The sequence below is a fragment of the Monodelphis domestica genome, chromosome 5, assembly GCF_027887165.1.
Source record: "Monodelphis domestica isolate mMonDom1 chromosome 5, mMonDom1.pri, whole genome shotgun sequence".
Classification (NCBI taxonomy): Eukaryota; Metazoa; Chordata; class Mammalia; order Didelphimorphia; family Didelphidae; genus Monodelphis; species Monodelphis domestica.
The window spans coordinates 31,975,175-31,998,347 of NC_077231.1; the positions used below are offsets into that span (position 1 = coordinate 31,975,175).

At 60.2% G+C, this 23,173-nt stretch overlaps 1 protein-coding gene across 9 annotated transcripts; it reads right to left on the minus strand.

The window, feature by feature from the left end:
• Nucleotides 1-34: 34 nt before the first annotated feature.
• Nucleotides 35-22,901, minus strand: TNS2 (tensin 2). Of its 9 annotated transcripts, none has more exons than XM_056798152.1 (29): nucleotides 22,671-22,901; nucleotides 10,701-10,809; nucleotides 10,364-10,401; nucleotides 9,273-9,311; nucleotides 9,058-9,096; nucleotides 8,891-8,940; nucleotides 8,445-8,616; nucleotides 8,178-8,228; nucleotides 7,644-7,766; nucleotides 7,503-7,567; nucleotides 7,124-7,207; nucleotides 6,550-6,662; nucleotides 6,407-6,467; nucleotides 6,171-6,246; nucleotides 5,931-6,060; nucleotides 5,771-5,836; nucleotides 5,585-5,701; nucleotides 3,195-4,382; nucleotides 2,905-3,061; nucleotides 2,207-2,769; nucleotides 2,011-2,100; nucleotides 1,800-1,925; nucleotides 1,596-1,688; nucleotides 1,423-1,500; nucleotides 1,215-1,292; nucleotides 909-1,077; nucleotides 758-826; nucleotides 649-678; nucleotides 35-566 (listed from the first exon to the last, which is right to left on the minus strand). In XM_056798152.1, exons 1-29 carry the CDS (start codon nucleotides 22,719-22,721, stop codon nucleotides 428-430), a joined length of 4,164 nt encoding a protein of 1,387 aa, XP_056654130.1. In that variant the 5' UTR covers nucleotides 22,722-22,901; the 3' UTR covers nucleotides 35-427. The 9 variants fall into 9 exon arrangements, with proteins under 9 accessions (XP_056654130.1, XP_056654129.1, XP_056654132.1 ...); XM_056798151.1 differs by having other exon boundaries at nucleotides 8,445-8,619; nucleotides 22,671-22,877; XM_056798154.1 differs by lacking the exon at nucleotides 22,671-22,901 and adding an exon at nucleotides 17,006-17,030 and having other exon boundaries at nucleotides 8,445-8,619.
• Nucleotides 22,902-23,173: the final 272 nt, after the last annotated feature.

Here is a 23,173-nt window from a genome sequence, read left to right on the forward strand (position 1 = left end):
GGGTTGGGCGAGGGATGACGGGGCCAACGCGGACTGAAGCTCATAGAAATTCTTTATTAGACAAAAATAGACTCTTTTTCTTCATAGAACCTCTTCCTGGTCCTGCTTTCTCTGGTCGGTAGGAGGAAGCAGGAGGGGGACCCAAGGCCCCCCCCTTCCCTTTCTCCCTTTGCCCATGCAGGCTCCAGGCAGGACGTCCTGGGCCCCTCCCCAGTACTTCAGAGCTCTCCCCCTCCCCTCTGCTCACCTACAGTTTCCATCTATGCTGGCTCACTCCCTCCAGTGTGTGGTGGTCAGGCTGGGGGTGGTGTGGGGGCGGGGAGTGGGGAGAGTCAGGGAGCCCCTCGTGGGGCCCTGGCTGTGAATCCAGGTGAGGGAAGATCAGTGGGGGCTGAAGGGGCAGGCGCGGGCCGGGGCTTCGGCCTCTTCACTTCCTTTGTCCCAGCAGAACTTTGGTGATGAAAGTGACGATGGCCACGGCTGGCTGGTCTGGGTCAAGCTCCGAAAAAAGATGACACACGTTTTCCCAGGGGCTGCCCGGCTTCCTGGCCACGAAACCGAAGATCCTGGGGAACCAGGGGGTAGAGATGAGGGGGTTGCCGAGGGTTTAGGGGTGCCCGGGGCGCGGGGCTGAGGGGCCACACTTACTTGGAGGTGCTTCCGTCTGCGTTGGTCCATCTACGGGGGAAGAAAAAAGGGCCCGTGTGAGAGGGACGGATCTCCTCGGAGGGGGGATGGGGCGGAGCAGGGCACTCACCGTCGGTCCTGAGGGTCTGTGCTGCAGAAGGTGACGCTGTTCACGGGGTAATGTCTCCGGAAGAAGAGCCTAGAAATGGAGGCCAAGGGGTTGGGATGACGGCGGCCCGGAGGGGGCGGAGGCCGCGCTGCCCAGGCGCCCAGAGACTCACTTCCGATGGTTGTCCGTCAAAGTGATGCCTTGGGCCGAGACCTTGAAGTGCACGGTGACTGGCGTCGGGGCGGGGCTGCAGCTCAGGGCTGCCGAGCTGGCCCGGGCCACCGCCTGGGGGCCCGTCAGGGACTCGGTCTCCACCGAGGTCAGATACAGCACGCTGCAGGCTGCAGGGGCGGCAGGACGTGTGAGGGGAAGGACAGGCGCCCTCCTTCCCAGCATCCCCTGCGGACGAACGGAGGGCTTCTGCCTGAGGAACCCACCCGCGGGTCCCTGCCAAATTCGGGGGGAGGGACGCTTGTACCTGCCCCCTGCCGCAGGAGGTCGGACGCAGTGCTCATGTTGGCGTGCACCAGCACGTCGGGGGTCTTGTCCAGGGGATCTGGGACGGTGAGGGGGGGCCAAGACAATGTGGTCAGAGGAGACCCTGGCCAAGTCACCAGCCGCCAGGGCCCGCCCGCCCGCCCTCCAAGATGACGGTCAGGGTTTTAAAAGGCAAACGCCGCACCCACCTTTACTGGGGATTCGGAGGCAGCAGGGAAGAGAGATGGGAGCAATGGAGTGCTGGGACACCAGGGCGGACAGGCTGCCTGGAGACGGAGGAGGCTGTCAGGAGCCGCGCTTCCCGGCTCCGAGTCAGACCCAGGAGCTCCCAGAGGACCCTCCCTCCCCCCAGGCGTCTCACCAAAGTGGGGCTCCGTGGGGCAGCCCTTGATTTTCACCCCTTTGGGCCCCGTCTCGATGAGGAAGTGCCGCACCAGCTGTTCGGAGGGGTCGCCTGCGGGGTGGTCAGGAAATGATGCTGAGGGGGTCGGTCTGCCCCAGGGTGCTCTGCCTCCACCCCCCGAAAGAGAAGCAGGCGGGCTCCCCTCCCTGCCCCCTGGCTCACCTTTCCAGGCCTGGGCGCTGGGTGGGGGGGTGGCCACCTTGAGGGCCAGCCCGTAGGCCCCCTGGAAGGAATGACTGTCCCGGATGAGGAAGGCTCCGGGCTCCTGGTCCTTCAGCAGGGAGATGGCTGGGGGAGGGAGGAAGGATGTGGAGGAGTCCCGCCCCTGCCCCGCCCCCGCCCCGCCCCCACGGGGGCGCCCTGGTCTTCTTACCCTGGTCTCTGGACAGGTGGGGCTTGTACCAGAACTTGGACGTGTCCTGCACAAACTTGACGTTGCTCTGGCTCTCCAGGGGAGGGGGTTCTGGAAGCACACAGGACAGCCATGGGGAAGCCCCCAACACAAGCTCCCCACGATGGGCCGAGCACGGCCCGGGGTCCCTCCCCTCCCCCCGGCCTTCCGGGGATACCTGGAGAGCTGGGGGCCTCGTCGGGGAGCGGTGGAGCGAAGGTGACGTGGTGGGCAGCCCCTCTGCCCGGGGGAGACGCCTGCTCTCCGCCCCACGGTCGGCCGGCCGGCTGCCCACTGGCGGGCGGGTGCCGTTTCTCCGGCAGGGGGGGCTGGGCCGTGCCATTGGACTCATAGGACGCGGCCAGAGGAAAGGCGGGCGTGGGTGAGCTCTGTGGGGGCTCGGGGGCAGCCACAAGCCAGGGCATCTGGACGGGCACAGGGGTGAGGGGGGACCCGTCCGGGCTGTCTGAGGGACCGCGAGGACCCTGCCAGGGGGCATGACGGAGGCCCGGCAGCGTGGTGGGCACCGGCGTCCGGGGGCTCCTCTCGGGGGGCCAGGCCCTGGGGGAGCTGGAAGGAGAGGCTGCGTGGAGAGGGCTGGGGGGGGCAGGGTCCGTCCCACCGGCAGAGGGCGGCTCTGGAGCCTTTTTGGCGTTCTGGGGAGCCGAGAGCGCGGCTTCTCCTGGGTTCGGTCTCAAGGCAGGGGCCAGGCTGGGGGACCGACTCTCTCGGGTCTGGGGGCTGTGAAGAAAGGGAAGGAGGGGCAGAATCAGCAGAGCGAACTGCGCCTTCTCCACCCCATTGAGGGGCGGAGCTAGAAAATGCCAGCCTTTCGGCGGGCCCCTGGGCCCACCCGATGCCCGCTTCCTCCTGTACCTTTCCTTGCCCTGGACTGGGCTGCTGGTATGAAGAGGGGTCGGGGAGCCAGACAGATCCGATGGAGAACTCTCCATGCCCTGGGCGTTTGGGGTTGGCTGCGGGAGAGGGATGTGCCCATTGGGGCCCTCCTGCCATAAGCCTGGTTCGGGCGAATCTGCAGAAGGGGGATCATGGGAGGGTGAAGGAAAATACAGGGGGGCAAACAATCCATCACCTCCCTCCACCCCTCCCCAGGCCCTCGGCTCCTCCCGAGCCTCTCCCGGGACCCTCCTCTGGATGTTACTCACCTGGAGGTGCCAGGCGGCCTGGGTGGGGCAGGTGCCCCGGCAATGGGTACCCATCCCCGCCCTCCTCAGGAGGGATCTCGTAACTCAGCTTGCTGGATGGTGGGTAGGAGGAGCCAGGGCAGGGAGGGTGGCCTCCAGGGTTGGGATAGCCTCTGCTCTCACTGGGTGATGCGTAGCCCCGGGAGGGCCGCCCATACGTGGGGCAGTACCCGGGCATGGCTCCCCCACTGCTGTATGCCACCAGGGCAGGGTACCCTGGATGCCCGTACCTTCCTTCAGGGCAGAGAGCATAGGGGTACCCCTCGTGGCCGTCCTCTCCGGCCTTAGGCTGCTTCAGGCAATTGTAGTCAGGCACTGCAGCATGGTGGTGTCCATAAGTGGGCATTAGCAATGGCACCGGGTGCCTAGACCGAAGAGGGTGCAAAAGGGGCTTCCCTGGCTCTCCCGCCCACCCCTCGCCCGTCTCCCTCTCCAGTCGGAGGCCATAGAGGGCGGCTGTGGGCAGTGCCAGTTTCTCTTCACAGGCCGGGCACGAGCACAAAGCGGGCAGACCCCCGTCCTCCAAGATCACTACGTCTCGATAGCCAGGCAGGCGGTAGCCAAATTCCCCATTGGCCTGTTTGCCCAGCTTGGGTGGGTAAGGGTACGGCCCCTCGGACAGAGATCGGCAAAGCTGTCTCTTCTCCAGGGGCACTTCCCCATAGCCCGGAGGGAGGGCCTCGTAACCCCCATAGGCGAGCCGCCTTCTTTCTAAGGTCCCCTCCGGTCTGTAGTAGCCCCCTCCGTTGGGGGCCCCACAGGGCTCTCTATAGCCGTGGCGACAGGAACAGTGTCGGCTCAGGCCGGGCCTTTGGCTCGGGTAGACCCCAAGGGGGGCACCACGCCCAGGGAGCAGCTGGTCTTCTTCATCCAAAATGGCGGTCTCGCGGCCCACTCCACGGCCCACCCCACCTATGCCGCAGCCTCCCAGAAGTCGCTCCAACTCCTGACGCTCAGCAGGAGTAGGAGGAGGCCGAGAAGGGGAGTCAGCCGGGGGCTCCGTGGTCAAGGTGGAAGAGTGGCCCGAGTCACTGCTGACTGAGAGAAGCGGAGGTGGGGGGTGTCTCTCCTCTGGGGAGGGCCTGGGGGCCCGCCGTACCTGGGCATAAGGGCTGCCATCCAGGGGTCCCCGGGTGTGGGTTGGGGAACCTGCAGGGGGGGAAAATTGGGCAGAGCTGGAGGGAGAGGGAGCCCTCACAGAATACAGATAGATTGAGATTTCTGTTTACTCAGGCTCTGTTGTTCCAATGGGGGAGGCCTGTCATGAGAAAGTTGGAGAAGTAGAGAGAGGAGAGGGGGGAGAGAGAGGGGGAGGGAGGAAGAAAGGAAGAAGAAGGAGAAAGGAAAGGAGGGAAGGGAGGAAGAGAGAAAGGAAGGAGAAAGGAAAGGAGGGAAGGGAGGAAGAGAGAAAGGAAGGCGAAAGGAAAGGGGGAAGGGAGGAAGAGAGAAAGGAAGGCTAAAGGAAAGGAGGGAAGGGAGGAAGAGAGAAAGGAAGGAGAAAGGAAAGGAGGGAAGGGAGGAAGAGAGAAAGGAAGGAGAAAGGAAAGGAGGGAAGGGAGGAAGAAAGGAAGGAGAAAGGAAAGGAGGGAAGGGAGGAAGAGAGAAAGGAAGGAGAAAGGAAAGGAGGGAAGGAAGAGAGAAAGGAAGAAGGAAAAAGGAGGGAAGGGAGGAAGAAAAAAGGAAGAAGGAGAAAAGGAAGGAAGGGAGGAAGAGAGGACGAAAAAGGAGAAGGGAAAGGAGGGAAAGGAGGAAGAGAGGATGTAAAAGGAGAAAGGAAAGGAGGGAAAGGAGGAAGAGAGGATGTAAAAGGAGAAAGGAAAGGAGGAAGAGAGAGGACGAAAAAGGAGAAAGGAAAGGAGGGAAAGGAAGAGAGAGGATGTAAAAGGAGAAGGGAAAGGAGGAAGAGAAAAAGGAAGAAGAAGGAGAAAGGAAAGGAGGGAAGGGGGGAGTTATAGTTATCTAGAAATGAGAAGTGAAGAGGAGGCGGCCAGAAAGAAGCACAGACAAGCAGGACAGCGTTGGAAAATGCAGGTTGAATTTATTATATGCCTTAAAAAGAAGAAGCGTACATAAGAGCGGTCTCCAGGTTTGGGAAAATCTTTTTTTCCCTTTCTAGTATGTCGATGGAAATGGACCATTAGATTGGGTATATTTTTTACACAAAAAGAAGACAGAGCCATCAGTCCTGGAAGGAAGGGCCAAGAGAAATCGCGAGGATCTGGAGAAGAGACGAGAGAACAGGAAAGGTGGCCAGGAGAGCCGGGAAGGACTTGGGGAGCCCGAGCCCACCCAACCCCTGGCCTTTGGGCCCACCCAGCCTCCCATCCGGGTTCTCCTCGTGACCCTCATACCGTCCCCGCCGTCCTCGGGGTGTTGGTTGAAGTTCTCGTAGGAGTCCCAGCGGATGGCCGAGTCGGTGGTGTTGTAGTCCACAGAGACGGAGGCATCATTTCGTGGGGGCTCCCGGCCTAAGATGGGGGACAGTGAGCACGCGGGCCAGGCGGGCAGGAGCCCCGGGCGGCGGGAAGTGGTCTCACCTTTAATTTTCTCAGGGCCGGAGGAGAAGACAAACTCCACGCAGGCTTGGAAGGGAAACCTCTCATCTGGAGAAGGAGGACAAGAAGCCTGAGCAGGAGGGCCCCGGAGATGGCCACCCCGAGCCCCTCGGCTGCTTCCTGTGCGGGTCCCCCGGCTCACCGGTCCAGGCCTCATCCAGCTGGTCCTTGGAGAAGGTGAGGTGGGGTCCGTGAATGGTGCACGTGTGGAACTGCACCCGGAACACGAGGCTGCGCTCGGACTCCCGGCCCCCCTTATGATAGCATGTCACCTGTTTGGGGGAGGGGCACCCGGCCCCCCATGAGCTTACTACAGTGGCTCACCCCAAAGCACCTCTCCTGGGAATGCCCCCCGCCTTCCCCTGGGCTCTGCTCTTCTTACCAGGACATCCCCTTTGAGGAGAAGCGCCGGCTCCAGGCTGATGCAGAGCTGCTGGGGCCCCGGGTTCGAGATGTGACTTGGGGGGGTAAGAGGAAAGGCAGGGATGAGGCAGCAGTTGGCCTGAGCGGGCGCTTAGCCATTCTATGCCCGGTGAGTTGGGAACAAGGGAGCCCCCCGGGGCCGGGGCCGCGTGCACCCAGATGGGGAGGAGGGGCGGCTGCCCACTGCCGACTCACTAGATTCCAGATGTATAGACTAGCTGCATGGACTGATAGATCTTGAGGAAGGGCTGGTAGCCTGATGGGAGAACAGAAGGTGAGGAGGAGGGGGAGGCTGGGAAAGGCCGGCCCTTCCCTGAGCCCACCCCAGGGGGACTCACCGGCGCCTGGCTCAAAGGCGGGCAGGACGGGCATGAGCACGTGGTGGAGGAACAGGGGGCTGCTGTTCATTCGGATGGAGCCGGACAGGAGCCCGCTGAAGTAGCTGATGTACCTGGATGGGTCGGTTCAATTTCTCGGCTAAGAGCCGGGGCGAAGCACACACAAGGGCCTGAGGTCTGAGGAAGGAGCAGGGGGGGGGGGGGGACACAGGGAGGGCTCGTGCAGAGACGGTCCTGTGACTGTCCCTGGACTCTGGCAGGCTCCGCACTCTGAGCCTTTTCTCCTATCACCAATGCCTTTGGGAATCTCGGGGAGCCCCTTTGGGGGCCTGGATTGCTTTGTGTTATTGACTCAGAATTGAAGGAAGTGCGAGAGACGAAAAAGGAAGGATTTTTTCCCCATCCAAGCTCTGGGACCCTCTGAAATCCCCCCTGGATCCCTGGGCGGCTTGTTTGGAGGTCTGCCCGCCCGTCTCCATCCTCCATGGGGGCCACAGCTGGCCCCGAGTGCCGCTTCCCTTCAAGCCCTCCCGTCTGGTCCCCCCCCACCCTCTCCTGGGGGGGCCCTGCTCGCCTTCGCTGGGAGGGCTGGAACTCGGAGGCCACTTTGTCTTCACAGAACTTGCGCATGGTGAGCGTGGCCAGAGCCTGGTCCTCGCTGGGAGACGGGTGTAGGGGGAGTCAAGGAGGTGTAGAGCCTGGCTGAGGGTCTGGAGCCCCCAGGGAACCCCAGGGGAAATGGGCGGTGACTGCAAGGGGAGCCCCCCAGGGAACCCCAGGGGAAATGGGCGGTGACTGCAAGGGGAGCCCCTCTCCTTTCTCTGGAGGTCTCCCGAGCTCTCTGCTCTGTTTCACAGATGCCCTCGGTCACCCTTTCTGGCTTACAATCAGTACTAAGGACCCGCTCCCAGGCAGTGGGGGTAAGTGACTGGGCCAGGGTCACTGCGTCGTACCTGGCCGAGATCTTGCTGTAGTGCATGTAGGCCGCCACGATGACCCCGAGCTTGGCCTTGTTGCCCTGAGGTGGACAGAGACAGGCTGGCACCGTCCTTCCCGCACCCACCTGGCGCCCTGGCTGCCCCGGCGGGCCGTACCTTACAGTAGAGCACCACCACGTGCTGGGGGCTCGAGCTCAGCCATGTTTCCATGGCTTTGCAGATGGAACAGAGCTTGTCCAGAGGCGGCGCATGCAAGTCGGGCCAGCCGAAGTCCTGGACCTGCAGGAGTCGATGGGCCCCAAGGGTCAGTGAGCTCTTCCTGTTCCCGAGGGCTGGGGATCCCAGGGGTGGACAGAGGAGGAGGTAGGGGAGCCTGGGGGCAGAGGGGAGACAGGGCACCCTGCACTGGTCCAGGCTCAGATCCTGGGGAATCACACTGAGAGCTGGAAGGATCTTCCCTCCGTTTACAGATGGGGAAACAGAGGCCCCGGAGAAGTCAGGTAGGGAGTAAGTGGCAAAGGTGGGATTCGAACTGGGACCCTGCCTCTGAATCCCCAGTGGGCCCTTCCTGTGACCTTCAGCACAGGTCCCTAGTGTCCCCCATCCCCAGGGAGCCCAGACTGCCCTGCTCTCCCCAGGTGTGTGGAACAGAGAGGGGGGTTTGCCGGGAGGAGTTCAGGCTGCCCCTACCTTGGGGTTCAGTCGGTTCAGGTCATGCCTTTTCTCAGACAGATTGAAGAGCTGCAAAAAGAGAGGAGCAGCTTTGTGATTTTCCTGGTGGGGCGCCTCTGCCCTGCCCCTTTCCTTGTTGGGTAAGGGACTTGCCCAGGGTCACACAGCTAGGACGTGGCTGAGGCTGGCCTGGAACTCAGCTCCTGGTCGGGGCCACCTGGAAGCCTCCCCAGGCAACCACACGTGAGCCACGTTCGGTAACTAGCCGGCCTAGCCGGCCCTCACCAGGTAATTGTCCCGGTGCTTGGACTGCAGCAAGTGGGCCAGCTCCCGGATGTGGCCCCGGTGCCGCTGCTCCTCGAACCTCCCTGGGAAGGCGGCAGCCAGGATCCGCTCCGTCACGTAGGTCAGATCCAGGTCCCAGCGTCGCTCCATGAGCGGGTCCAGGCTGAAACTCCTGCTGGCCCCAGAAGCGGAAGGAATGGCGGAGTGAAGGACTCTGTGCCCAGGAGGCGGCTCCTCCGGGGGGATGGAGCAGGACTCCCCTCCCTTAGCCTGGGGCATGAGGGGGACTGGGCACGGGGTGTAGCGGCTGGGGGGAGCTCGGCGGGGAACCCTTCTTTTAGGAGAAAGGTTCTGTGGCCCCGCTAAGTACATGGGGTGGGCCGGGGGGACAGACTCCCAGCGCGGGGAAAGCTGGCCAGGCTCAGGACGCCCTCTCACCCCGGTACCTGGGCAAGGTGCTGCGCTGCTTGGAATGGTTCAAGGACTTGGTGGATCCCTGGGGAGGAGAGAAGCCCAGAAGCCTTGGCGGGGACGCCTGGCCTTTCCCGCTCAGCCCTCCCCATCGCCCACTCCTTGGCTGCCCCCTTCCCCTTTCCCCTGGGAGCCACCTTACCAGATGCTCGATGCGTCTCACAGGCGCCGTGTTCCTCCGCTGGGAGGGAGAAGAGGCAGTGAGATAAGTCAGCGGAGGAAGGGCCGAGCGGGCCGTGTGGGGGACAAAGGGGCTTGTGCTGGATGCCCGACGGGCCCCAAGATGCCAAGGGTCCCCCAGGGGAGCCAGTCCGCCCGCCAGACCTGGGGGTGACTCCAGAGACTGCCCATACTCACCAGCTCCACAGGGGGCGGGGCCTGACACGCCGTGGTCACCTGGAAGGGGGCCTTAGTGAAGGGGCTGCCCAGTCCCAGGAGGGGTGGTGGCTGGGGGCAACCCGTTCGAGGAGAGATGGCTGAGGGGACTGCGGGTACCAGCCGAGCACTGGCTCTATGTGAGGGAGCTGAGGCAGGCTCCCCTCCAGCCTCTCGGCCCCCCACCCCCCAGACCCCTTGCTTGTTGCTCTTGGCTCCCGGCCCCCTCCCCACACAGACCCCCTTTCATCCCGGCCTGGGGAGGAGAAGCTATATATAGCGCAGCGCAGGCGGGCAGGGGCCTGGCAGGCACACTGGTGTCTTTCATGGGGGAGAACCCGCCCCTGGGCACAGAGCTCCCCCGGGCTGATGCTCCCCCTCCCCCACCTCCAGCACTCGCCACCCCCGATTCCCAAGGAGGTGCCTCTCCCCGCCGGGTCGGGCCTCCCTTCTCTCATCTTAAACACTTGGCAGGAGGCTGGGGGCCCCGGGCCCTGCCCTCAACCCCTCCGTCCCTGCCCGGGCTCCCCACCCCTCCCCCCTTCCTTCTCCTCCCGGCCTCTTCGGGCCAGCTGCAGCCCGGGCACATCACCAAGACAAACTCCCAATTCCCCCCTCCGCCCAGCTCATGACACCCCCTGGAGGTGGAGCCCAGCAGCTCTTAAAGGGACAGACACGGCATCCTCCGCGCTGACCGGCGCCTACGGAGGGGTGACAGGAAATCCCAGAGGGCCTGGGATGGTAGTAGGTGGAGAGACTAGAGGGACCAGACCTCCCGCGACTGGGTGCCAGATAGGGGGAAAGACCTCAAGCAGGCACGGGAGGTGGCTCAGCGCATTGAGAGCCAGGCCCAGAGGGGAGGCCCGGGATTCAAAATGGCCTCAGACCCTTTCTAGCTGTGTGTCCCTGGGCAAGTCACTTCACTCCCATTGCCCAGCCCTTAGGGCTCTTCTGCCTGGGAACAAGTACTCAGTACGGATTCCAGGACCGAAGGGAAGGGTTAGAAAAGACCTCGAGCTCTGGGTTCTCTTTCTGATACCCCCTAGAGTCCGGCCGGCTGTTAGGGGGCTTACCTTGGCCTCACATTTCCGATGTGCCGCTGCTTTGCAAACTGAGGGGGAAATGGGATGAAGAGATAAAGGAGGGAATGAGAAGGAAACCCCTTTGGGGATGGGGTCTTTCCCGGGGATCCAGGCTGAGAGGAAACGGTGGTGCCGCGCTTGGGCAGGGGGCGGAGGATGGTCTCGAGGGCTGGGGCTTCGGGGGCTTTAGAAGGGAGTCGGAGGCTGGGAATGGGGTCGGAGGGCAGAGAGGAAGGGCTGCTTCTCACGGAGCAGCCGGGAGGAGGTCATGGGCGGGGGCGGGGAGGGGGGAGCATCCCTGAAGCGACGGGGAGGGGGCTGTCTCTACCTCTGCACACCAGGCCGCTCCCATCGACGGTCACCTTACAGGCAGTACAGGCTGGCGGCTTCTTCCGGAAAACCTTCTCCCTGAAGCTGTGGGGCTCAGCCTTCCCGGGCTGCGGATGCGGGAATGGGCAGACATTCATGACAATTAGCATCCGCCGCGGCCCCTAGTGTCCTTGCTCTGGCCTGTCCTGCCCCAGGCATCAGCTCGGAGCCCTCCCCCTCCCTCGATCCCTCTCCCCACCGGAAATTATAAAGGGCCACAATCCACATCCTTCTCCTTTTTGCCCTCCCCTGCCTCCCCCCTGGAAGAGGCCGGACCCCTCCAGAGCCGCTAATTCTGGGGAGGAGTCGTGGCTCTGGGGAAGTTTCTCAGCCTCTTCCCCACCTGGGGGAGGGGGCTGGAATGTGCCTGGAATCTGCTTCCTTTCCTAACCTGGGCTCCTCATCACGGGTCCCTGCCTACCCGGCCAGGCTGCCCTCCTGGCTCTAAGGGCTGCCTTCTGCCCCAGGAAGGCCTGGCTCTCTCTTTGCCCCCAGAGTAGCAGGTGGGCTCTCAGTCACATTCCGGAATCTCCCGGTGTGGGCCGTGGCAGCCTGGCATTCAGGGTGATCGTGTCCCCTTGTAGCCACTCCTCCCCTCCCTGCTGGCTGCCCCACATAGCTAAAGCAACGTATATTTGCTCATTGACTGGGTTGAGGCAGCCGGCTGTAAGGCTTGGATTGCGGCGAGAAGAGAGAAAGAAAGAGCTAGGAAGTGCCGTGGGTAGAGATTCAGGAAGACCCAAGTTCAAGGTTACTTCCTAGCTGTGTGACCCTGGACAAGTCACTTCCCTTTTCTTTGTTTCCTCCTCTGTAAAATGGGGGTGATAACACCTACTTCTGGGTTGTCTAAGGATCGGATGATGCAATATTTGCAAAGACCTTAGCACAATAGACTTTGTAAGAGCTTGGCACATAGTAGGTGCTATATAAATATTTGTTATTATTCCTAAATAGGTATAGAGGGCAGCCTGGAGCCTCTCTGAATGGGAGCCTCTTAGTCTGAGAGGCTCCACTCAGATTCTGGAATTCTCCTTCCTCACCTCTGGGACTTGGGTCAAGTCACATTCCATGTCGAGGCCTCAGTCTCCTCCTTGGTAAACTGAGGGAGTTGTGTTGAATGGTCCCTATGCCTCCTCCTCCATGTTTCAGAGGAGGCCCTTGCTTTCCTTTTTGGGGGTCCATCTCCCTCCCCTCACTGCGAGGATTTAGGGTCACAGACATTGGCGCTTTAACAACTTCACCTACTCCACCAAATAAAACCAAAACCAACAGCCAAGAAAAAATACTCTCTGGTCCCAAATTCAAATCTCCCTCATAAATTGAGAGCTAGAAGGGCCCGAGAGGTCATCTAGTCCAACCTCTGCTCATTTTACATATGGGAAAACTGAAACCCCACAAAAGAGAACTGATCATTGGCTTGTGGTCACACCAGATACCAGAGGTGGAATTTGAACTCCGTCTTCTGGCTCTTTCTTGGACACAGAACTGCTTTTTCCACAACTAAATCTCTAGCTAGGTCATACCGGTGGCCCACCCACACTGACAAAGGTCACTTCCTGTGAGATGATACTGGGATGGAGACATTTGGGGGCTCCCATTGGCCTGGGCCCCCCAAAATAGGGGATGCTCCCCTGTTCATCTTCTATGGGGACATCATGGATTGGAGGGGCAATCTCTGTTGACCCTTTGGGGTCGAAGATGGGAAGTTGGGGGTAATGCAGGGCATGTCCTCTGGTCCTCTGCTGCCCCACCACCCACTCACTACACATTGCCCAACCTGTCCCCATCTCCTGTTCCAATATGTTCCCCTCTGACTCCTCTCTTTTGCAATAATCCCCCAAGAAACTGGACGGAACCCAGTGGGGCGTTCTTTCAAGATGGGGCAGCCTATTGGTTTCTGAAAGACCCAGGCAGGGTTAGAGGGTGTTGGTCGGGTTTGCTATTAACTCAGCCTGTCCACAAGATCCCAATGCACACAAAAGGGAGGACTGATTGTGTCTGGAGGCTTCCATCCCACATCCTGGGGCCAGAAAACTCCATCCTAACTCTGATTAAGTTCCCTCTTCCACAGAGTCCTCTAGGAGTCCTGTCCAGCACCCCAACTTGAATGGAGGGCCCCCCATGCAGGAAAAGGCCCCAAAGGACTCTGGGATTATGGGCTTAAAAGCTGGGGGAAATCTAGCCTCAGACACATTTCCTGGCTGTGTGACTCTGAACAAGTCACTTAACCCACACAGCCTAGTCCTTACCACTCTTCTGCCTTGAAACCAGTAGGATACAGAATATTGATTCCAAAAGGTGAGGGTTTAAAAAAAAAAGCTTGGGTACCACCCAAGTGCCCACCCTACCCCCCAGATAGTCTGAAGGTTTCTTTGTCACTCCTGCTCCTAAATTGTGGTGGAATCCAAGAACTCCGGCTTTGCCCACCCAGAGACCGTCCAGGCTAAGGGGAATGAATGGAAGGAGGGAGCCTGCCAGGTAACAGATCAAAGGGCTTCCGTCCCCACTTCTCCATTCTCCTGTGCTATCCCTCCCTGTGCCCCCTCGGGACCTCTCCTCTCCCAGAGAGAAACCCGGCGCCCATCTCCCAGCCTGGGAGCCCTGCCCCCACCCGATCCCAAGGTGCCTATCCCCTCCTACCCTGCAGGCAGCCCGGGTGCTGTCCCTTCGCCCCAAGGCTCGGAGCAGCCTCTCCACTGGGCTGCTGGACTTCATGTTTCCCCAGGGGGCCAAAGGCCACCCAGGCTGGGATATTTGGGTGGACACTGGGTGTCCGGCTGGGCGGGGGAGCCAGGAACAATGAAATGACCGGGCCTGGGGCTTCCTGGAAGCTGCAGGATGGAGGCGGCTGCTTCCCTTGGGCGGGGGCTGGGAGAGAAGGGGGAGGGTGGGCCTGGCTTGTGTCAGATGCTAGAGGTCCACCCCTGCCTGGATGGGGAGGGGAGAGCGTAGGGCGGGAGGGGGCACAGCCAGGCTCCAGGAAGCGGGGAGGGCCAAGAGGATGGGGAGTGGGGGTGGGGCCCGAGTCAGATTCGATTCCCAGGATCTGTGCCATAGGGTCAGTTCAGGGATCCAATCAGGTCACATCCTCCCCATCTGCCGGAGGGTGGCCCTTCGTAGGGGTCTAGCTTGTGGGGGTGGGGGGAAAGGGGACTGCCCCGATCCTCAGAGTTGGGCTGTGGCCGCGGCAGATCTCTCGGCTCTGGCCTGCCCTGGACCTGTTCTCCCTGCCCGGGATCCAGATCTCAGCGAGTGCGTGAAGAACGTGGAGCGAAAGGAAGAAGTGGGGACACCGTGTCCTGGCTGTCCTGGCTGTCCAGAACATTCTGTGCCCCATGGGACTTTCTGGCCCCTCCCTCCATAGGCGGGGGCGGGGGGGCCTGGGAACCACCTCCCCTCCTTCTCACCTCCCTGCCACCCGCTCCTCCCCACTCCTCCGGAGTCTGGCACTTGGAGAGGAGGAGCCCCGGACCCCTGAATCCTTCTGGGAAAGGAGGAAAGTGGGGTACCCGGAGATCCGGTCGCGCCCCGGGATTGGTGGGCGGGGATGCCGCGGGGGACGACCCTTTGGGCCCAAGCTCTTCCAGGTGTACCCTCTCAGGCTCTGACCGTAAGCAGGCTCCCACCCTGCGGGTTGAACCTCTTCCTGACACTCCGCCGAGCCCCCAGCACCTCCGCCCCACGCCCTCTCTCCACCTTCATGGTGTCCCTCCGACTCTTCACCCGGTCCAGGGGGTCAGGCCGGAGCCTCTCCCCCTCTTTCCCGTCCTCTCCTCTCCCCTCCCGAGCACAGGCCTCCGGCCTCCTGGGAATTCAGCCAGTTTCCTGTCTCAGGAATGGGGTGGAGGTGGGGGGCCGAAGGGAGGAATGAAGGAAACCCTGAATACGCGGGCTTCAAGATCTGGGCGGTCGGGTGCCCGAAGCCCCGGCCCAGGCTCCCAACTCCCGGGACCTGAGCTAGCGCGGAAAGAATGTCCCACCCCCTCGCTCATTTGCATCTCGTTTGCATGGTATTTCCTGACGGTCAGCCGGTTAAGTTAGCCGACCGGCCCTGCCCTCCCTTTTCCCGGTGCCCCCTGGCCCTGCCCCCTCCCCCTGAAATTCCTGCCCTCGGCCGGGCCACCACAGTCCCCCCTCCCCAGCCTTCCGTGGGCGAGGCAGCGCATCTGTATCCAGACAGCTCTCCTCAGCTGGGTCTACCCAGCAGTCAGCAGTGCTCTCAAGAGATGCTTGATAAGGTCTGAGTTATGGGGGAATCTCCCTTGTTTTACAGATGAGGAAACTGAGGCCTGAGCAGCTAGGAGGCGCAGTGGATAGAGCACCGGACCTGGAGTCAGGAAGATCGGACACTTACTAGCTGTGGGATCAAGTCACTTAACCCTGTTGGCCTCAGTTTCCTCCTCTGTCAAATGAGCTGGACAAAGAACCGGTGCCCAGGAAATCCCAAACGGGGTCACCCCGAATCATGCAGGACTGCAGTGACTGAGGACTGGGGGGGGTAAGAGGGCTTGCTTGTCCGAAGCCCATTGGGAACGTATTCCGCTCTGGTAGGACCCTAACCTCAGGCCCCTGGGCTCCTCTTCTGCCTAGCTGAATGGAGGGGGCAGAGGCTGCCTGCCCAAGCCTGACGCCCCTTGATCAGGGAGCCTCTGCCTGATTAGGGACAGAAGCAATGAGTGAGGATGAAGGAAGGAAACATCCAAGGAGGCTGGTTCAGGCCTGACAGGTGATCTTGGGGCCTCTGCCCAAGTCTGACATCTAGGGGGAGACTGGCACAAGGAGATCTGAAAGGCATTTAAGCCCCTACCTCCATCTTTGAAGCAGTAAGGGTGCCCAGGCTCCCACAGCTAAGAAGTGTCTAGACTTGAACCCAGCACCTCCTATCTCTAGGGCGGATTCACCCAGGGAGTCAGCTAAGCTAGCTGCCCCCTGCAGGTGTGTTTTCTCTTTCTGGTGCTCCTCTCACCTCAGCTGAATGCTCTTTTGCCCTTGGCGGGCCCATGAACCCTGGACTGCAGGCCCAGGAGCCTCCCGTTCACCTCCCCAGCGGCAGGGCCAGAGCCCCCTAACAGCCGTGCCCTGGGCCTCTTCCATCCCAATGCTCTGCTCCGTTAGAGGTGGAGGTGGGAAATCCTTGGGTCGGGTCTCCGGGTGGTGTCCACCCAGGGCACGGCTGCCTGGCATCACCAGAGGAGCTCAGGGCCCCTGCAGGCAGCTGAGGGTTAAGGCAGGGAGAAAGCCGCCCCCCCCCCCCCCCCCCCCAGCTCAGCTCTCAGGCGGACTTGGGCTCCCGCTGCTCCCTCCTGGCCTGACCATCCTAGCTGGGCACATTCCAGTGTCGGCCTGCCTCCTCCTCCCTCCCCTGCCTTGGCCCCCTCATTCTGGGCCAGGAAGTCTCGGTTTGTTTGGAGAAGCCCCCTCCGCCCCTCCTCCCCCCTCCTGGAAATAGCTGTGGTTGGATCCAGAGGCTGGAAGCCCAGGCCTGACTGGAGGGGAGGGATGGAGAGGGGGTCCCGGCGGGGTAACGGGGGATGGGTGCAGAGTTCTAGTCTCCCCTTTACCCGCTTCCTGCCTCCGTTTCCCCAAAGATGGAGCCGGGCGAGGGCACGACATAATTAACTTGGGCCGGGAGCCGGGGGTCGGGGAGGCGGCCTTTCCCGGAGCCGCCGGGCTCTTGGGGCCATTGGGTGTGGCTGTGGGGCTGCGGCCCAAACCCTACCTACAGGTAGAGTCCGTGGCGCGCGGCTGGGGGGCGTAGCCGTGCGGGGAAGGGGGTGTGTGCGCCAGCCCGGGGCCCAGCCTCTCGGGGCCCAGCCTCGCGCATCGCGGCACAACTTTCGGAGCCCCGCTCCAGAAGTCGGGGTCCCCGCCCCCCAGCCCCGCTCCTGGGGCCTCTTGGTCGCCCAAGCCTCGCCCCGGGCACCGCCCTCCTCCTCCTCGCCGGCCCGCGAGCAGCAGTGACGCAGCCCCGGGCCCTGACTCACCTTGGGGGGCCGCCCCGCGGGGCGGGAGCGCGGGGGGCAGCAGCAGCAGCAGCAGGGGGAGCCCCCGGCCCAGCCCATCCCGCCGTCCGCTCCGCTCGCCTCCCGCCTCCGCCCCGCGCCCCAGCTCCCCGCTACCTCGCTGTGCTGCCCGGGCCGGCTGGGCCGCTCGCTCGCCGCTCGCTCACCCCCTCTTTCTCTCCCTTCTTCCCTCCTTCCCTCTCTCCGGCTCCAATCCCCACTTCCCGCCCCGCTCCCCGCCCCTTCGTTCTCCTCTCCCCACCTTCTCCCGGAGCCTGAGCGACACCCAGTCCAGAGGGGCCGGGAGAGACCCTCGAGGCCGGGAGGGCGTCGGGACCGAGGGACTCCCTTCTCCCTCCCCTCCCCCCCGCCCGTTGTCGGTGGGAAACAGGCTTCGGGTTCCAGGGGCCCCGGGGACGCTCCCAAGCCCCGCGGCGGTGCTCTTGGGCCCGGGGTCAGGCCCAGGCGGCCTCCGGCTTCCTGTTTCCCAGGCAGCCGGCAGCACGCGGCTCCCCCGCCAGGCTCTCCCTTTCCCAGCCGGCGGCACGCCCCCAGGGCTGGGGCTGAGCCCCTCGGAGTTACTTTACCTCCCCTGCCTCGGCCCGAATCCAATTCACTTTTAGGGAATTCAGACCCTCGGGGAGATTTTAGAGCTGGGGGGAGGGCAGAGGCACATTTGGGAATAAGCCTTGTGGCCGTGGGGCACACGGAGGAATCTGGGGGCGGCCGGAGTTGGGGACTCAGGTCTGGCCTCTGACACTTCGCCGCGGGGTGACCCTGGGCAAGTCACTGAACCCCAATGGGCTAGGCAGAGTTGTTGCTGAGGAGGAAAGTCAGGAGTTTCAAGTTTGTGGTGCAGGAGCCCGTCTGAGGGGGCCCTTCAAGGGCGGCATCCCAAAGGCAGAATCTTCCCCAGGTTCCCAGCTGACCCGGAAACACCTCCCCAAACGGGAAAATGCCAAAGAACAAACGCTGCCCAGCCGAACCAGCACACATTGGGCCACAGCCGGGGGCGTCTCGGATGGTTCCAGCCATTCTGGAGAGTCATCAGGGCTCCGTCGGCCCCCCCACCTCTCGGTGCCACTCCTACCTGCGCCCAGACACCCAAACCGGAAATGAAAGGGATGTCTTCCTGCAGGGGCTGGCTAACCACGCTGTGGCCCATGAATCTATGCAGCAGAAGAAAGGCCAAAGCCCACAGCTTCAAAGGAAGCTGGGAAGTCCTGGAGGAGCTGAAATTCCAGCAACTGGGACGAGGAGCGCCGCCCAGAAAAATAGCTCTGAAAGACCCTCAGAACTGTGATCAGGGCAAGGCTAAGCCATCCCTCGGAAAGAATGAGAGGGGAGGCCCTCTGGCCCTCCCAGCGTTCTAAGCATCCAGAACCCCATCTGCGGATTTTCTCCCCTTTTTTTTGCTCAAGTAGTGGGTCAGATGAATAAGATTTTTTTTTTTAATCCTCACCTTCCATCTTGGAGTCGATACTGTGTATTGGTTCCAAGACAGAAGAGTGGTAAGGGCTAGGCAATGGGGGTCAAGGGACTTGCCCAGGGTCACACAGCTAGGAAGTGTCTGAGGCCACATTTGAACCCAGGACCTCCTTCCTCCATGCCTGGCTCTCTAACTACTGACCCACCTAGCCATCCTGTACCTAGCTGATTAGAAGATGAGCTCCTTGAGGGTAGGGACTGTTTTTGCCTTTGTGTCCCAGCACATAAAACACTTAATACATGCTTGTTGACAGACGTTTATGAAGGATTCAAAACTATATGGAAAGATTTATGTGAATTAATGTCACAAGATGAAACAAGCAAAACCAAGAATGACGGTAACAAGGTAAACAAATAGATGACAAAAAAAGTTGAACTCTGAATCATGGGAAAATCAGCAAAATCCTAGAGAAGGGACTCAGTGGAGATCAGACACTTGATGCTGAGACAGAAGGTAAGGGTTCTGGGTTTTTAAACATGTTTCATACGTGTAACATTGGAAGGCACCCGGACATGTGGGTGTTTTGAAAAAGCCTTAAAGGGACAGCTGGTAGCAGATAGTCAAGAAGATCTGGGTTCCAGACCTGGCCTTAGACACTTCCTAGTTGTGTGACCCTGGGCAAGTTACTCAACCCAAATGCCTTGGTGCTCCTCTATCTTAGAATGGATACTAAAAACAGACAAAGGGCTAAAAAAAAAGTCCTGGAGACGAGGATTACAAACATCCCATCTCTCTCCTGACAGAATACCGCATGCAATTATCAGACAAGGTTTCTGCCCAGGATGTTTTTCTTTGTCCCAGGGGAGGGCTCGTGGAGATAGGAGTGGGAAATGATTAATTTAAGGACAAAGGCAGAAATAGAATAAAGTTTAAAAGAAGCTAGGGCAGAGCCAAAATGCACTCGTCTGGAATTTACCATCATGCCCCAGGAACACAGCTTTCTGCCTGAAAAACCACTTGAACCCTGGAATTCATGTCTTATCAGTATCCTCTGCCTTTGGGGCTTTTCTAATAGGGGGGTAGAGGTTAGGGTTAGGGTTAAGGAGATTGCTCAGACCAGTCATCTCTGGATTTCTCTGCCGTGTCCTCACCCCTTTCAGCCTCCTTTTCTGGGTTGTCTTCCTCTCTTATCCAGTTTCAAGCCACGGATCCAAAGTACCTGCCCTCAGGGGTGGGGCTCCTGGCGAATACCAGGTTAGAGATGGCATAAGCAAGTCTAAAAGCAAGCTGCATGCAGGCAGCACAGACCAGTGTCTCGGCTGCAGAGGAATAACCCAGGCAGGAATCCCTGATGCCTGCTGTGCACAGAAGCAAGCAAGGAGGGGAGGAATGACGGACACTTGGACCTTACTCTCATCTGAACTGGTCAATAGTGGGAAGAATATGAACACGGAGTTGGTTCGCAGAGGGATGCCCAGTTCTAGGGTTATGGCAAGAGTCCTAAGCAAAACAAACGGGTCAGGACAAACACGAAACCTGTGGCCGTTTTTGAGGTGACCGAGAATGGGAATCGGGTTTGGTGGATGGATAAACAAGGGACGGTATATACATTGTTCAACAAGAACCGGATACTTCTAGAGAAACTTGGGATGTGTCTGAACAAATGCAGAGTGAAGTCTACAGAACCAGAGTAAGTGATACAATGACAACAGTTTGGCAAAGGCACCGACTGACTCAGAAACAATGTTCAGTTTAATGATCAGCCACAATTCCAGATTAATGGTGAAGCATTTAACGACCTCCTGACTAGTGAAAGACTCAGAGTGCAAGATGAGACCTATGTTTTCTGGATATGATATGGCCAATGAAGAAGTTTGATCTGCTTGACTACCGGCTTGTAACGGGATTATTGAAGGCTTCCCTCAAGGGGCTCTTTCTTCTCACCACCAGCCGATGGGAAAAGCCTCAAAAGGACAAGGAGATGGTCAAAGGGGCTCTACTGTAGGGTGCAGCCTCGAAGGTAGGCAGCACTTGGACATTTCCATGCTATAAGGGGATAAAATGACTCCTACCAAGGTGGGAACTGACCACCCTCCCCCACTGCAACTACTCCACCAGTCAGAGGAGTGTGGGGCAATGGCCAGGTTCTCTTGGGCCGGGCTGAGGACACCCCAAACCTACCCCTGAGAGCATTGAGACTTGGGACCCAGGAGGCTGAGAAACTCAAAGCTTGGGTGCAGAGAGGGCAGAGAGGGGCTGCCCATAGCAGACGCGGCAGACTCAGGGCAAAACTGCTGAAGCTCCCTACAGAGAGCTGCCTACTCTCCTCACGCAGACTCCTGGCTGGGAAGGGAAGAAAAACTAACTTAGCAATGGCCACCCACACCCAAGAATGACAACCTGTAACTACCAAAAGTAAACATAAAAAAAAAAAGCCTTTGACTGGGAATAATTTCTACTTAAAGAAACATCAAACTACAGAGGAGACAGCAGAGGATGACAAACAAGTCAACACATCCAACCCCCCCCCCCAAGGAAATTGGTAAAGGGGTTATTGTGTTTCAGTCAGTGGGGGAGGGGGGAGCTAGTTGGGATGGGAAGGAGAAAAGGTTGATGAAAAAAATAGTATTTAAAGAATAAAAGAAAATTGAACTCAGAGAAATGGCAAAGCCAGTGATGGTGGAGAAGAGAGAATGAATCGTCTCTCTTCATCCCTTATAGTGGAAAGGTCTGGGGGCTACTGGGTCAGAATGTTACATGGGCTGTCAGCCCTTTTTCTTATCTGTTCTTGTCATCAAGGAGGGCCTGATATGGATCTGGTGGGTGAGAGGCCCTACTCAGGTGTTCACGTTTTTAGCCCCCAAAACATTTCTTGCCTCTATGCACGTTTAAATAAAAGAAGGGAAGGAATTCAAACAAGAGCCTAACAGGTCCCTGGGTTAGGGAATAGAGCCTTCAGCTTAGCCTGATACATGAGAGAAGGTGCCAAGATGGCGCTAGGTTATGGAAAGCCTCGAGGGACAGGTTGTTAAGAGCCAGGGATGAATCCGCCAATGCCACAAGTCAGGGCCCCATTTACTGATTTGTTTTGAGGCTCATCCTCCGTCCCTTTGGAAGAATGGAGGAGAGGATGTCCAGGAAGGCATGCTGATTCTTCTTCCCTTCTGTCTTAGAATCAATCCTGTGTATTGACTCTTAAGGCAGAAGAGTGGGAAGGGCTAGGCAGTGGGGGTCAAGTGACTTGCCCAGGGTCACCCAGCTGGGACGTGTCTGAGACAGCAATTGAGGAAATCATCATGCAGACTGAACTGAAGAGCGTGTCCTATGTGCTTCCCCCAGCCTCAGGCCAAACACTCAGGCCAGGTGGGATCGTGGTGCTGAAGCAGATGAGGCCACAGGAAGATCCATCCCTTCCTTTCCTGGCAGAGACCTTGTCCCCCTTTGCCTCAGAATTCACCAAGAGGGGGGAAGGGAGCCCAGAGAGGCCCTTCCACCTAACCATCAGCAGTCTCCCGTCTGGAAGGATTTTCCTCTCTAATCCCGGCCCATTTCAGAGGGACTCCCAACGGCCACGTTCCATCTAATTGTTCTCTCTGGCTTTGCTCTAGACCAGCCACAGGGCTGGGGTTGGGAGACAAAGGACAGAAGCAGCCCCTGCCCTCGGGGAGCTCTAAGAGAGACACCCAAATTCTAGAAGTCTGGACGTCGTGGAGGGGAGGCTCTAAGAGCCGGGGGTGGGGGTGGGGGCGCCAGGAAAGGTTCCCTGCCGAAGAAGGGATCCGAACGGAATCTTGGAGCCTATCAGGGCACAAGCACGGCCGGGGTGGCTGGGAAGCCCGAGCCAAAGCAGGGAGGGGGCCAGGCAAGGCCCGGACTTAGACATCTGATCCTGGAGGTCCTAAGGAGCTGCTGGAGGCGAGCGAGTCTAGGGATGACCGACTAGTGCTCTAGGAAAGCCACTCTGGGCGGAGGATGAGAAGTCTGGCAATAGGGGACAGCGAGGCAGGGAACCATCGTCGTGGCCTCAGTTTCCCCGTCTGTCAAATGACCGGAGACCACTCCAGTACCCTTGCCAAGCAAACCCCCAATAGGGTCCCGAAGCCAGACACTAGAATGACTGCAATAAGCGGCCAGTCCTGCCCGGGGAGGCTTCTCCTCTCCTCTCCGCTTCTGCCCTGTCATTGGCTCTGGCTGGGGCTGAGCAATCTGGTCTGGATTAGGAGGGGGCGGGACGCCAGGGCCGGCGCCAACGGGGCCAGGAAGGCCCCGACTCGGAGCAGAGACCCCAGGCTCTCTCTCTTCCCCGAGCCGCAGCCCGAGCTCCAGATGAGGGAAGCCTCGGACAGGCCGGCCTCTCCCCAGGCTCCTCCATGCCACGGCCCTACCTTGGGGCCTTAGATTTGGGCTTCCTCCCCCGCAGTGCCGGATAGCTCCCATTCATTCCCCGTCCACCTCCAAGGCCCACAAGGGGGCCCTCCCAAGCCGCCTCCCCTCTCACCTTGATTCCACAGAGGGTGGCCCACCTGGCCGGCGCCGCCCCCTCTTCCATGGCCCCGGCAGGCTCCTATCTCCTCTCGGAGGGCTGGTGAGGGTCCCGGGTTCCGCCAGCTGGGATGGGGGGATTCGTTGGAGGGGCTGAGAGAGGGGCCGGGGCCGGGGCGGCTCTCCAGGCTGAAGACAGAGGCTGCATTGTCTGCAGGAAGGTCATCCAGCCTGGCGGGTGGAAAGCAGACCAGCTACCCCCCTCCTGGAGCAGGGATGAGGGTGAGGAAGGTGGAGCCCCACATCCCCCCCCAGCCGCGCTGTTGCCGGGAGACAGAATTTATTTGGCAAATACACTTTCTGGAGCAGATGTGCGATCCCCGCGGCGCCCTGGGAAACCAGATGCTGTTGGCCGAGGGTGGGGAGGCACCGCCCTGCCGCGATGCTCTGGGGACCAGCGTGGCCAGAACGGGGGCCTGTGCCTGCCCCAGAGCCCAACAGAAGGGGGTTCAGAGCTCC